The sequence below is a fragment of the Populus trichocarpa genome, chromosome 6 (assembly GCF_000002775.5).
Source record: "Populus trichocarpa isolate Nisqually-1 chromosome 6, P.trichocarpa_v4.1, whole genome shotgun sequence".
NCBI lineage: Eukaryota > Viridiplantae > Streptophyta > Magnoliopsida > Malpighiales > Salicaceae > Populus > Populus trichocarpa.
Genome location: NC_037290.2, coordinates 15,002,778 through 15,016,874, shown reverse-complemented (window position 1 = coordinate 15,016,874; position 14,097 = coordinate 15,002,778). Strand labels below are relative to the sequence as shown.

At 33.5% G+C, this 14,097-nt stretch overlaps 1 protein-coding gene across 2 annotated transcripts; it reads right to left on the bottom strand.

Moving 5' to 3' along the window:
- Positions 1-8,263: 8,263 nt before the first annotated feature.
- On the bottom strand, positions 8,264-13,172 carry LOC112323247 (VIN3-like protein 1). 2 transcript variants are annotated; one of them, XM_024592075.2, is made up of 5 exons: positions 12,947-13,172; positions 12,389-12,466; positions 10,737-11,376; positions 9,920-10,230; positions 8,264-9,818 (listed from the first exon to the last, which is right to left on the bottom strand). In XM_024592075.2, exons 2-5 carry the CDS (start codon positions 12,417-12,419, stop codon positions 8,629-8,631), a joined length of 2,172 nt encoding a protein of 723 aa, XP_024447843.1. In that variant the 5' UTR covers positions 12,420-12,466; positions 12,947-13,172; the 3' UTR covers positions 8,264-8,628. The 2 variants fall into 2 exon arrangements, with proteins under 2 accessions (XP_024447843.1, XP_024447844.1); XM_024592076.2 differs by lacking the exon at positions 12,947-13,172 and adding an exon at positions 12,767-12,916.
- Positions 13,173-14,097: the final 925 nt, after the last annotated feature.

Genomic DNA, 14,097 nt, shown 5'->3' with positions numbered 1-14,097 from the left:
CAATTTTAAGTATTCATAGTGGAATGACACAATTAGCGCTGGCCCACTTCGTGACATAGACCTGCAACATATGTAGCATAATAAGAGTTATTAGTCATCAAGAAGACTTATGCTCATGATTTTTCATGAGGGAAATGAATCATTATGTCAATTAGCAGTTTTAACACCTTTGCTTAGAACATTCAACTCAAGTTCAATAATACCTCAACTCATATGACAATACTTGTGCTCATCATTACAACTAAAATAACATTACAAATTTAACAACTAGCCAATATATATATATATATATATATATATATATATATATATATATATATATATATATATATATATATGCGGTTTCCATAAAGGAGAAAGAACAATATGCTTATCTAGAATTCTTTTAACATCGATGACATGATCAAAAGATTGATGTCTTATCCCAAATGCAGGAGTGTCGAAGTAATAAATAACCCGACAAGACCGGGGTCGAACCCCAAGGAGGTGAACTATATAAAATTATAAACAATAAATGAAAATGAATTGAAGAGAACTTTTGAGATGTGATATTGATGTAAGGATTAAACAAGGATTAAACAATTGTCAAGGTTAGAGGATCCACTAATGGTATTTCAAATAAGTATAGTATAAACTCTTTTTATTACTCAACTGGAAATAACACATAAAGGAGGTTCCAATCGGATTATAAATTATTAACATGATTATATTAATTATCTTATTTGAGTAATGTCAATACTTGTAAATGTGGTCAAGTATTCATGGTGATAACTTATGTTAACAACAAATCAAGTTCCTTTCATAGCACAAGTGTCGGTTATATCATACAGTAGGCTATGAAAGTGCCAAGTATTTGTTGTACCAAGAGTTGTTCAACACAAATCTAGATTAATCATTTAACAAGCAAGGTATTAAGAGTGAGTAAGATAACAAATATAAAACATGTTAGTATCAAACATTAAAGTCCATATTGAGTTTATATTATATTTATTCTTATACTATTAGTGTACCCTTTTCACCTTGATAAAATTAACTTAGCTAAATATAATGAAGAAGAGAAACATAAATAAACATAATAATGATATACAATAAATAAGTAAAGGAAATGAAATGAAAAGTATAAACAAGAGATTAATATAATATAAAATAAAACTTGAACATTAAAGTACAAAGAGAGAGAGAGTGATCTTGATCTGAACACCAAGATGTCTAAATGTATGGCAAATACATCCTTTTATAGGCTAAAATTCAGAACTATTGATTTGATGACTAATTATTGAGTGGGTGGTCACCTCTTGACTTGGTGACAATCATTATCTTCTTGTCTAAACAAAACGTCATTGCTAACGTTAGAATTTGAACATATAGTCTTCATGAAAGTTCTGGGAATTTGTCTCATCTTTCCACCAAAACAAAAATGAGCTCATTTGGACTTCTAGAACTCGAGATATGGGCTGAACACTGAATAGTATCTAGGCTGCAGAACAGATTCTGACATCTCTTTGGTTGCTACAATTTGAGCTTGAAAACGGCTGTTTTGAGTCTTGGACTCTCATGAAAGTTTTAGGCCTATATCTTAGCTTTCCATCCATATAACCCAGACCTAAATCCAAGTTCTACAGCTTCAGTTATGATCCAATAACCGAATGGTGTTCCAGTTTGAATTAAACCATCATCTCTTCTCCAAGCTTAGCCCTCTCTTTGTCTTCTCAATTTCAATAGTTAAACAAATCAATCAATCCTTTGAATTATGAAATATGCCTACATTTGAAATGAGCAGTTACCATAAATTAAAGATATCTTATATTATCAGACTTGTTATTATAAAACATGCTCAAATTAGGGAATTTAATGATACTTTAAGTGCAATATGATGATATAAAACCTTAATGAAAATGCACTTTTGAGTACTAATCAATTGATTATATCATATACATATTGAATTACGCTCTAGCTGTTGTGGCTTCGAAGTTCATATTTGTCACTTTCAACGCTGCCTTTACGATGAATTATATAATACATTCAAATCTAATGTTGTTGACTATACGTCACTACATAGCAACTCATTTTCTTGATTTTTGATTCCCCAATCAATAATTAATATTTCATTTCCTTAGTCTCTGATTTCCTTGGGTACAATCCTTGAAATAACTACACGTATTAATCTCATGTTTACACATCACCATCACCGCTTAACATAATTTGCTTGTAACATTACTATATTTTCTATTTTCTAGGCATCATAATCGTTTGTTACATTATCACCCCACTAACATTTGCTTTGACTTAGTAGTACATCAAACGATATTAAGTCTTAAGTTGCCAATCAACCCCCCTGTCATATACACATTTAAGCATCGATTAATCGTCTTACAAAATGGTCTCCATTCAAAAATTAAGACAACCATATAAATTCTATTTTTATTAGGAACAACTAACAAGTAACTTTCATTTTCCACAATTTAATTTAAAGGACTTATCAACTTACATGGAATCATAGGGAAAGGGAACCTACATCATCATCCTATAATTAACCAAATCATATTTCAATTCCTTGGTCATCGTTCTTTTGGGCAACTAAACATCAAAAGTTGCCATATTCATAGATATCAATAATTGATTATCAACTATCAATTTATATCTTGTTCTTAGTCACTGATACTACGATCATTAAGTATCGTTCATTTCTTATCCTTACTCACCGATACTACGGTCACTAAGAATCATTTCATATCTTATCCTTAGTCACCGACACTATGACCACTAAATATCACTCCTTTCTCATCCTTAGTTGTCGATACTACAACCACTAAGTATAATCCAGTCATCCCCTCATGGATACCAATAATTCAGGTAAACCCATTTGATTGCCAATAAATCTAGCTATTAATAACTTCCTACCGAGTCTATCTTTAATATTTTACTTCACATCTTCATGCAACCTCATGCCGCATTATTTTATTTAAGTTATGTTCAATAAACAATTGATGACATGTATTATTAATGTGAACATTAGCGGAATTTAATGGAATTCACGAATCCAAGATCTATCTAACCCAAGTTTGTTGAAATTAGGGTGAGCTTATCACAATTGAAGACCTTCTCCAAGGCAACAAGACTATAAACCAACTCAATCACAATGCCTACACCTGGAGACGAGCAAAAAGAAGTATAAATTCACAACAAATATCGGTCAATTCTTTGAAGAGTTGAAAGTTCAATCAAGAACTACGATTGACAACCAAAGGTTAGCAAAAATCAGAATATTATTAGCAAAAAAAAGTGTGCTGAAAATTATTCTCAAGAGTATTTATACCCCAAGCCAAAACCCTAGTTTCCCCAATGGGTCATATATAAACTCAATTTAAATAATAATCAACCCAAGTTAAAACTAGCCCAAACTAATTAAAATAAATAAAATAAACAAGTCTGAAACCCAACCAAGTGTTTCCTAATAAAATAAAAAAAGTTTAATAGCCCAACTAATTTAATAAGACAAGTTCGGTTATTTCCGCATTCTGTCTGGCAGCAGCAAAACTCAACTTCAAACGGATGGTTCTCTCTGGTCTTAAAGAATTAGTAGGCATGACATATACGGTTGGAAAGGTATTGAAGTCTAGTTTTCAGCCCAATTGGAATCAACTCAAAATTCTATCTGTAGCTTTTGTTATGATAAAAAAAGGTAGGAAAAGGTCAAGCTATCCGAATCTAGTCTTCTTCTCCCAATCCTTATGTAATGGTCTTGGTTCCACCAACAAGCCCCTCTTGAACATGAATAAGATTTATTATGGCTTGCTCCTCATTATTTAATATCCTCTTGAAGGCCACCTTAGCCCATGTATCTTGAAGAAGTCCATTGAAAGCCTCTTTGAACCTCTTAACTCTAAGCCTTGTAACTGGACCAACCGGAACCTCTAATGAATCATTTGGTGTTGGGATCGCATCAATTATAGTCTAGGAATCCTTGTATATATAGAATTCTTCCATGCATAACTATTCATTCCTAACTACGATCAATTTTTTTGTATATGGTTCTTTAAACATTAATTTCGATTGTGAATAACACATTATACTTTTTATTTCATCGTATCAGTAAATGCTTTCAAATGAGATAGTTTGCAACACATTATTGGTGATCCTAGTATAGACCCCATTAACCGGAGTTAACCTTATCCTTTACTCCCAGCTATCTAACTTGGATATCTAACTTGGATATCATTAGCTAAAGCTAATCTTCAATGCTTATTCTTGGCTATCCAACATGGATGCCATTAGCCAAAGCTAATCTTTAACATTTATTCCTGACTGTCAAACATAGATGTCATTATCCAAAACTAACTTATCATTCATTCCCGACTATCTAGCATGAATACCATTAGCCAAAGTTAATCTCATCATTCATTCCCAGCTATCCAACATGGATACCATTACTCAAAGCTAATCTCATCATTCATTCCTGGTTATCCAACATGGATACCATTAGCCAAAGCTAATCTTAATATTCTTTACAATTCACGAATAAATTAAGCAATTGAATTCGGATAGCAATACTATACAAGAGTACTTCGAGAATTTAATAGAATTAGATGAAGGTGGGAATCACTTACCTAATTTAACTATTTCATCAAATTTTCCATGCATAATCTCATCCCAATCCAAACATTTACCATGCCCATGAAATCTACATCTATTGTCTCATCGTATCCAATTTAAACTCACAATCACATTAACATACAGTTTCCATTGTATCCAATTCCATTCACAAGAATATTAGTACACAATCTCATCAAATACAATATCAATTCACAATTACATCATAACATAGAAATTCTGAATTTCATAAATTAAAATTGAATTAATTCTAAAAAGATAAGGTGTCGAGCACCCATCTTGATCCTGTGCATGTGTAGTTGCTCCTTGCTACTGTCTTATCCCCTCAGCCTCCTCTATACCACTAATAATACATTTTATCATCAATAATGCAACCAACATCAACATTTCATTTTAATTCTCATTCAATCATCATTTTCATTCAAACCATTAGCAAGGAAAATCCTTAAAATTCCTTACACATACACATTTTCCATGTTCATAATTATTCTTATCAATCCAAATGTTAGAACCCTCAATCAACAACAAATTCAAGTAAAGATTAGAGATTGATTAGTCCTAGCTAGTTTAGTCCACCCAACCTCGAACACTGTTTGGTGTTTTAATAGTAACTAAAGTTTCAGAACTCATTTTTTAGCGTGGTTTGACTCTATGAAGAGCTAATACATAGGAATACAACTTTCATGAAGGACACAACACCTAGTTTTTCCATCTACATGTCTAAACGCTTATTACAGTAGCATAAGAAATTTGTCCAGTATTATATCAGTCTGGACAAGACTCTGTTTTTTACTCATATGTGGAGCTATAAAAGTCCAACTAAGTCAAGACCAGTTCCATTTGAAAGGTAACATCCATACCTACAACTTTTATAAAGATACCGGCTCCAAATTACATTAGTTTAAGGCTCCAAATTAACAATTATAGTAGCACCTAAAATCTGTTCAATATTATGTCTGTCTAGGCCTTTACTCACTGTTTTTCTCATATATGGAGTTATACAACTCCAAATAAGTCAAGCTCAATTGCATTAGAAATATAACATTCATACCTACAACTTTCATAAAGACACCAACTTCAAATTACATTATTTGCAAGTTGTAATTTCATATAGAAGTTGGCTAGTAAGACTATCAAAATTTTAATTACATGAGATAAATTTCACAAGCACACTAAGTGTTTTCATGCATCACGACATCCATTATCCTTACTCCATGTTCATCCTTCCACTTGTACAAGAACATATAATTAATCAACCTAATTAAAACTCATTTTAACCACCACTTCTCTTTTATATGGCTTGTTCAAAAACATAATATTACCACTTCTAACCCATTTTTTCCACCTCCTCTTAGGTTAAAATCTGTCGCCCTATAGGTAAGATTTTCTTCTCAAAGTTTTCAATTTTCTTCCATCATTTTTTTTTCTTAAGCCTTTTTATTAACATCCTCACTTAATTGTTCAAAGAAACTCTCATTTTCTACACATTTTTAAGAACCCTAGAATCACAACATTGAGGGTTTTTCAATTATCTTTTACTAACAATGAAATCAAAGAGGAAAACTAAAGAAGAACACTTTTATAAATAATTTCAAGTTCAAATTGAAGAGTTCTTACCAATTTCTTCTTCAATTGTTCTTCCTCTTCATCACTCATACTTGTCCCTCAAGTTCCTCTCCTCCAACCAAGCTTTCTAATTTAAGCCTAAATGTGTTTCTCTCCTCACAAACATATGTGCAAGCTTTAATCTCATAATTTGAAAGGATTTCTCAAATTGTTTTTGAAGAGAGGCAAGAGAGAAGCCTTTTCCACTCTTTTTAACTGTTGTCTAGTGTGAACAGTAGCAGCTACCATATTTACATTAGGTTTTTTGGGTCAATTACTAGTATATCCCAACTTATCCCCCCCCCCCAATTTTGGTTTATTGCATAGGTCAGACACTGTGTCTTTATTTTCAAGACCTTTTCAAACTTCGATTGACCTCAAATTTTAACCCAAGATAAAACAATGTCTTAAGACCCCATGTAAACTTTCAACTCGATCTAACGGTCGGATTGAAAGATACATTCAATATTGTAAAATTAGACAGTAAAACATTTCGCGCCAAAATCCAAATTTTGTATATAATATAATTTACTTGGGTCTTAGACTAATCCTTTGGAGATTCCTATTTATAATTATCATAAAATTTTCCTGAGAGTTTCTTACCACTTTCAGTCCTAATAACGCGATTGTGCACAAGGATTATACTAAAATTCAACGTTTCTCGTGCAAAGGGTCATGCGTTGATTTATTTGACATTTCCTTCTATTTTACATATAATATCATCCAATTTACAAAATTTCCTCCTTTGAATTATAATTTTTACCTTGTTAAGGATTTTTCATGATATCGTTAGTTGATATTTCACATACAATTTTATTACTTTATCTTCTCTGAATTTTAAATTAATCTCCCGAAAATGTTCATCCCAATTCATAAGATTTTCTCTCTAATTTATCATTTTTCAATAATAGTTACCTTATTTAATCCAAATTTATCTATTTTTTACTGGAGGTTTACAATTTAACATACCCAGCTCCATCGTGGAAGAATCATCACTGGCACAACCGCCCTCATCATCAAAGATGCAAGAAAAGCCCTCTCTTAGTCTCTTTGTAGATCTTTTTTCTCCATCGCGGCTTCCTCCTCGTCCACACTCCCACACTACACTGGAATTCTAATAGAGATATTCAAAACCATTAATACAAACATAAATTCAATTTGAAACCCCTAATTTGAAAAGAAAGAAACAGAAAATCACCATTGATTTTTGTATGCAAAAGCCCATGTTTTCTGTCTCCAAATTATCTTCTCATTCCCTGCTCAGAGAAAGGAAAGGAAGGGTTTTTAAGAGAAGGGAAGATAGAAATCAAAAGAGAGGCAAAGTTGTCTTCCCCATCAAAGCTTTCTCTCTTTCGTGAAAAAAAATAGATGATAGATGAAAATAAACTTGGTAGATATTGAGTCACGACAGAAAAAAGAAGAATATAAAAGATTAAGAAATCCAAAACACCCTCTCTAAAATCACCAAGTCATCTAACACACTTAAGGGCATAATTGTCATTGCACTATATAATTCACAATTAAAGCACTATATTAACTATTAACTAATAATAATATTTCTCATCTCCAATAACGAAATAGATCCATTAATCTAAAAATAATAGTAGTCATATAAACAATTGCATAATCATACTTAATTAGTTACTTTTTTTAGGATGATCCAATCAGAGAATATAAATTTTACAGTACATTAAAAAAAAAATGTTTATTATGGCATATAAAATAATTTAATGAGTCGATTCAAATAGCTAGTTAATAGATATAGTGCAAATTAAACTCTTAAACATTCTTTGGGTTGCACTCCATAAATCTCCTGAGCTTTCGGGTCCTGTAAACCATCTAATTTGTCTTTTGAGAATCCATGTTTTCAAATTTGGCTTCTCCGTTGGCAAGCTTCTTAGGTCAGAAAACGGAGTCTCAGCATGTTTTCCATTAGATCGATCAGACAAGTTATAATAAGATTCGGACAAGAGGAAGAGTTCTACAATCTTGACATCCAATCAACTAGCAACTTTCAAAGTCCACCTAGACTACAAGCCTCGTAAAATCCGCCATGAATTAGTGTGCCCTTCTTTGATTTAAAGGATAAATAATAACACCACGTCAAATTTTGAACAATTTAAAAATTAAGGCAGCATGAAGCCTCGTGTGCAAAAACCTTCCACACTATAGCACAAAGCTTCTCGTGCAAGGAGCCTTGCCTTCCAAGAAAAATGCAACCGTAGCCGCAATCAGCAACCGATCTTTTAGCCGGACAAACTTGTCAGCGATTTAAATGAATCACTTCTGACAGTGATCGAGAAAAAAATGCCTATACAAAGAACGGCAAAACAATCAGAGGAAATTTATCGCACAGAAGAAATAATCATCAAGTATATGGCAATCATGTGTTTTGGAATGAGCCGTCTTGATTTAATGCCACAGCTTGCCACAGAATCCATTCCGTGGCCTCTTGCTGGATATGATATCTGAAAAGGAGTCAACCAACTGTCCTCCCAGGCTACTAGGATCATCAATCAGAGTTTGGATAAAGGTGTTAACCACTCTACGTTCTTGTTCCGTTGATCTCAAACTAAACCATGTCAGCAATTTCAACCTAAATTCCTGGTTAATGTAACCCTCACATTCCAACCAACGGATCGCCTTCACACAGTACTCAAAGTTCTCATCCAGGTAACCTGAACCACTGGACACACGGAATGGTGATTCATTTATCAAAGTGCTATCACAGTCATGCACGTCTTCATTCGTGTGTGCAGCCCTTTTCCTGCACAACTCTGACCGGGAATCAACAGTGGGCACTTCCCTGCTTGGCCCATGCATCCAGGTCTGGGAGTCACCAGTACCATGAGATCTTGCTAAATCATTTTTCTCTACATCATGGGAAGCAGCATCATCATCTGCCTCAATTGCCTGCTCCAAAGTGCACCCATTATCCTCATCACGGGAGGACTCAAATGGAGTCAGCTCTTCATTCAAATCAGGCACTGAAACAACATTTAAGTCTAGCCCATGTGAAATAGATGGCACTGGATCTTCTGAAGTTTGAGGCTTGACCACTTTGCTGCCTCCACAGCATTTTTCGGTATCAGCACTGCAGAAACCTTCAAAGCAGCCTTGCTTTTGAGCCCCAGCCAGATGAAGAATCTTTCCAAGGTCACGAACCATGAATCCAGAAGAATTAACAGCAGTTGTAGTTTTGGAATCCCTATTGTAACTAGAAGTATATCCTCCGGTGACAGTATTCTCTTTCTTACCATTCCTTGCAACTGAAGGATTAGGATTTTTTTGAATTATCTCTATGCTCTTGGTAAAACACTTAGCCTCGGAGTGACCCAAGTCACCAGCCTCTGTATAAGAAACAATCCGAAAAGTATACTCTGTGCAGGGCTGTAGATTGGAAATCAAAATCCTTCTCTGAGATCTTGGAAACATGCAAATAGGTTCTTTTGCATGTGTCTCTTCTCTACTCTTGCAATACCAGAGCTTGTAGCCCTTAATATCATCAGACAATGCAGTAGACAATTCAATTAAAATAATTACAACAGATGAGGATTTCACTTCTTCAAATAAGAATCTGCAAGCAGCAGGAAGGGAATCCTCTGTGGAAAAGACAGACATTTGATTATTCATTTAAGTTTTCCATGTTCTCAATTTAAAACAACTAGGATCGCAACAAAGAATCCTACTTATGAACTCTAACCTCTGCAATTTGGGTTTGCACTAGAAACGGTAGTGAGCCATTCTTCTGCCTTTTCAATTGCAAGAGAGCAAAGTTTCTGTACATCACCAGCGACAGAGAGTCTGCTGACGATGCCACGTGCCATCTTGGCAGAAACACCATCTACTGGACCTACTTCTGTTTCTATTTTAGCCTTGGCATCCTTGATAATTCCATGCAGTTCTTTAAACCTTGAAGTCCCATCAAGTAGTCTGTAGCTCAAGTATATCCTATAACAGAGCACATCAAGTCTACGAGCATCCTTTGCTATAATTAGATGCTTCTTCCAACTTCTGTCAGTATTAATCAAATCACAGCAACACATCAGTCCAAGTTCAAAACATATTTTAGAAAATACAAAAATTAATCGGCAGTTATTGCTTATTACTTCATTTGCAGGTACATTCTTAAACAGAACCAGAAAAACCACCCTCTTGACAAGCCATTAGATCTCTGAACTCAGTCTATATCATTGTAATCATTTCCCAGCTATAAAGACACATTAAAGAATTGGGAACAGCAATCGAACATAGCAATGTCTGAGTGATGTGAATGCAGAATTTCATGCATCAGTAAAGAGCACTTTCTTCCATACAAATAAAGCTTTTCCTTTTCTTTTATAGAACATACACAGATTTTTCATAAAATGACACAAGAAATTTGTTACAAGGTACCACCGTACCAATGGAGTCTGGGCAGTTCAACACATAAAACAAGTGTTCGCATAACTGATCAGATGCCAGACTAAACCAACTAGTTCAGGAATGTAGAAACCATAACAAGCATGGAATTTACTTACCCGAGAATCCCTGAAACTTTACCACAAGAAGCACAACAATAACTACCATCTAACTGCATCAATTGGCCAAGGTCAACAACCCCGACCTTTTCACGTTGAAGGGCACACTCAATATGACAAGATAGCTCACAGGAGTCCCCCTGACCATTGTCAGATGTGCAAACCAACCAGAGACTAGGGTCTTTATTGTCATCAAATAAATGACAAATACAGCAAGAGCACCTCTTGCAAAATGTGTCGTCAATGGATAGAACAGCTCTGCAAGCTGAATTTTTACATATCCATGAGTTTGAACATCCAAACTCAGATGACTGCTCAGAAGAAGGTACAAGTCGCATTGGGTTTTCCCCCTTTCTTTGTTGCTTCTTAAAAGAAGGTTGATTATTGGGACTAGAAGCAGCTTTTTTGGATTCCTGCTTCTTATAAGTTTTGTTACCTGTCTTCAGAAGTTCTGTCATTTTGCTTTTTGATGAAGCTGTTTGTTTCTTTTCTTTGTCAAAGCAAGTTCGAAGAAGTTCCTTTTTGGGACCAGATTTTAGAAACTCTTGAAGGAGTTCTGGACTTCTAGAAGCATCATCTGAATTGCCATTTTTTTCCGGGGTGCTTTGCACACTGGAAGAAAGGCTTTGAACACCAGAAACTGGAAAGAAACAGCAAACCAATCTAAAAAATGAGTCTTTGCTGAAAATGGAACACATTTTTTCTAGTAAGGAATTCATCTGATCAGTGCATGTAAACATGATAGAAGCTGTCTAACTATATTTATAAAGTTGCACTGACAAGGCAGGCAATATGGTTCTTTCTTCGTAATTTAACCAACTCAACTATTCAACATATCTTCACCCTTTAATGCCTTCAATTTAGCTATATCTACCCTTTATCAAGGCATTGCTATTTCTAAATGCATATTTGATGCGCACCTCAATTCTCTTTTGTACCACAAACAAAATCCTATTTTTAAAAAAACTCACCTTCTTTGTTAGTTAATTTCTAACCACTCCACTGTTTTACAGAAGAACAAATTTATTAACATTGCATATGAATAGAATTGCAAATTGGAGAACGAGTTATCCTACAAATAAAAGATTAGAAAACCAAGACAACAAGAACTAAAGAATTAAGAGCCCTACAATGCCTTTGAATGTGAGGCAATGAAACTCCTAACACAGCCATCAAAGCACTAAATCATAGATGCAAAAGGGAAATAAAATGTAATTATATCCAACATAACTATTTGGCTAGAAATATTTTCAATATGTCTTAATCCATCACACGGTACACAAACTGAATAAAAACGTGTAAACATGGCACTTTCAAAACTTTTTTCTACCCTTCCCTCTAAAACGTAAAGAAATGACAGCAAAAAAGAGAAAGAGGTGGTTTATCATGTATTTGGGTGTTATATATCAGCCAAAGATAAGTACCATCAAATCAGATCATAATCATAAAACAGTTCATCATCAAGGTAAGAAGCTGTTAAAAATTGCTACAACTGCCATGAGCAGCAGCAGCAAGGCTAGCTAGCTCATGAAACTGACTGACTATGGAAACATTCCTTCAGCACCCTGCTTGCTCTGTAAAATTCCCTGCTTGCTCTGTAAAATTGCGATCTCAACTACTTAATATTCTATAGAAAAGATAAGAGAGCATACCTTTAGCAAGGAATGTATCCTCTAAGTCCATTTTAAACAGGTCAGGTCCGCACACTAACTTTGGCCGCCCTACCCTACCTGTCACAATAGATTCAAACATCACTATATGCCTCAAAATTTCATTGCAAGTCTTTTCTTCATTTTTATTTAGCCAAAAACACAACAAATTGAAAATGATTTGCAAACTGAAATTTTGCAAGAAAAATGTCATCACCAAATAGTAATATTATTCTTTAAAAAAAAAGTCACGTTTTTGAAAATAAGAGAATTTTTCACCGCAATGAATACGAATGAAATAAAAATAAAATTACTGTAAAATAAACTTATCAAAGGCTGAATTAAGGAAGGAAAACTAGTATTTAAATTGCAGTACATTACCGTAATTATATACAATAAACAAACGAAGTGATTTACAGCAAAGAAAATTCACGAAACTCGAGACGTAGTTTTGAGAAAGAAAATCAAAAGTAACAGATCTGAGGCAACAACCAATCAAAACGAAAATTCGAAAGCAAGAAAAAAAATGCGAGAGAGAGAGGGTGAGATAGTAGTTAGTACCTGTGGAATCTAGGGTTTTTTAAAAAGGGGCCAAAGTCAAAGAATCGGTTTAAAAGAGGACACGAATCCAAGGCGAGAGAGAGCAAATTTATCTCCTCGTGTTAATTACTTTTTAGTAGTCTCTTGAGAGGAGAGGTGTTCACGTTCTAGGGAGGATGATGACGAGGAGGAGGAGATAGTCACGCGCAATTAGAAGCAGTTGGTTCTGTTTAAAGGCAGGGGTGGTTGTGCTGAATGAAAAAAAATAAAAAAGGTAATGGATAATTTTATGGTGTAAAAAAAAATTAGTGATATTTTATTAATTATTTTTTAGTTTTATATATAAAAAAATAAATATAAAAAAATAAAAATAAACTCATGATTCATAAAACATGATAAGAGCATATCTTTTTTTTTTAAGGTAACCCAAAAAATAACTAATAAAATATTACTAGTAATTTCTTTAAACACTATAAAACTTCTCGAACATGAATCATCATCAATTGTTGGCTTTCACTTTAACAATGTATGTTACTTTTGTTATTGTTTTTTATCTGATTTTGTAAGGTTTTTTTACATATCTTTTCTATGGAGTTGATGTAAGTACGTTTAATACTAAATATTGGATTTGGCTCCCCTAGTGACACAATATATCATTGTCATGATTCAATTTTGGATTACTTTAAAATTATCTTTTACTTTAATACAGAAAAAAAAGATTGAAAAATAAAAATGCAAGAAGACATGCGATTTGGTTGGCAAGAACAAGTAAAATAAGGACCTAAATACATAAATGAGGGATGAAAAGATAAATATGGATCTTTGACAATATTGGAAACTCAATTGCACCCTTAAAGGACCTAAATGTGAAAGGCAATGCAAATTCAAGATTAACTTAAATGAATATTGGATGAATTTGTATAAAAACTAAGTTTAAGGACTTAATTAAATTTTTAATAGGCTAATTTGATTTAATTATGAGCCTAATTAAAGGATTAATTAAGTTTATAAATTAATTTAGGTCAAAATTAAAATAATTAATTAAGTGCAAGAACTTAATTGGATATCTAATAGGTCAAATTAATTGTATTTAATGACTTAATTGATGAAAAATTAAGTTTGAAAGCTTAATTAAGAAGATTGGAATTTTGGATGACCAAATTTAATTTTTA

What these genes read in the sequence shown, in the direction of transcription:
- LOC112323247 (XM_024592075.2), bottom strand. Translation starts at nt 12,419, where the DNA reads ATGGACTTAGAGGATACATTCCTTGCTAAAG. An exon ending in AAAGTTTCAGGGATTCTCGG is followed by an intron (nt 10,231 to 10,736) that starts GTAAGTAAATTC and finishes TAATACTGACAG; the next exon opens with AAGTTGGAAGAAGCATCTAA. An exon ending in TGCAAACCCAAATTGCAGAG is followed by an intron (nt 9,819 to 9,919) that starts GTTAGAGTTCAT and finishes TCTTTTCCACAG; the next exon opens with AGGATTCCCTTCCTGCTGCT.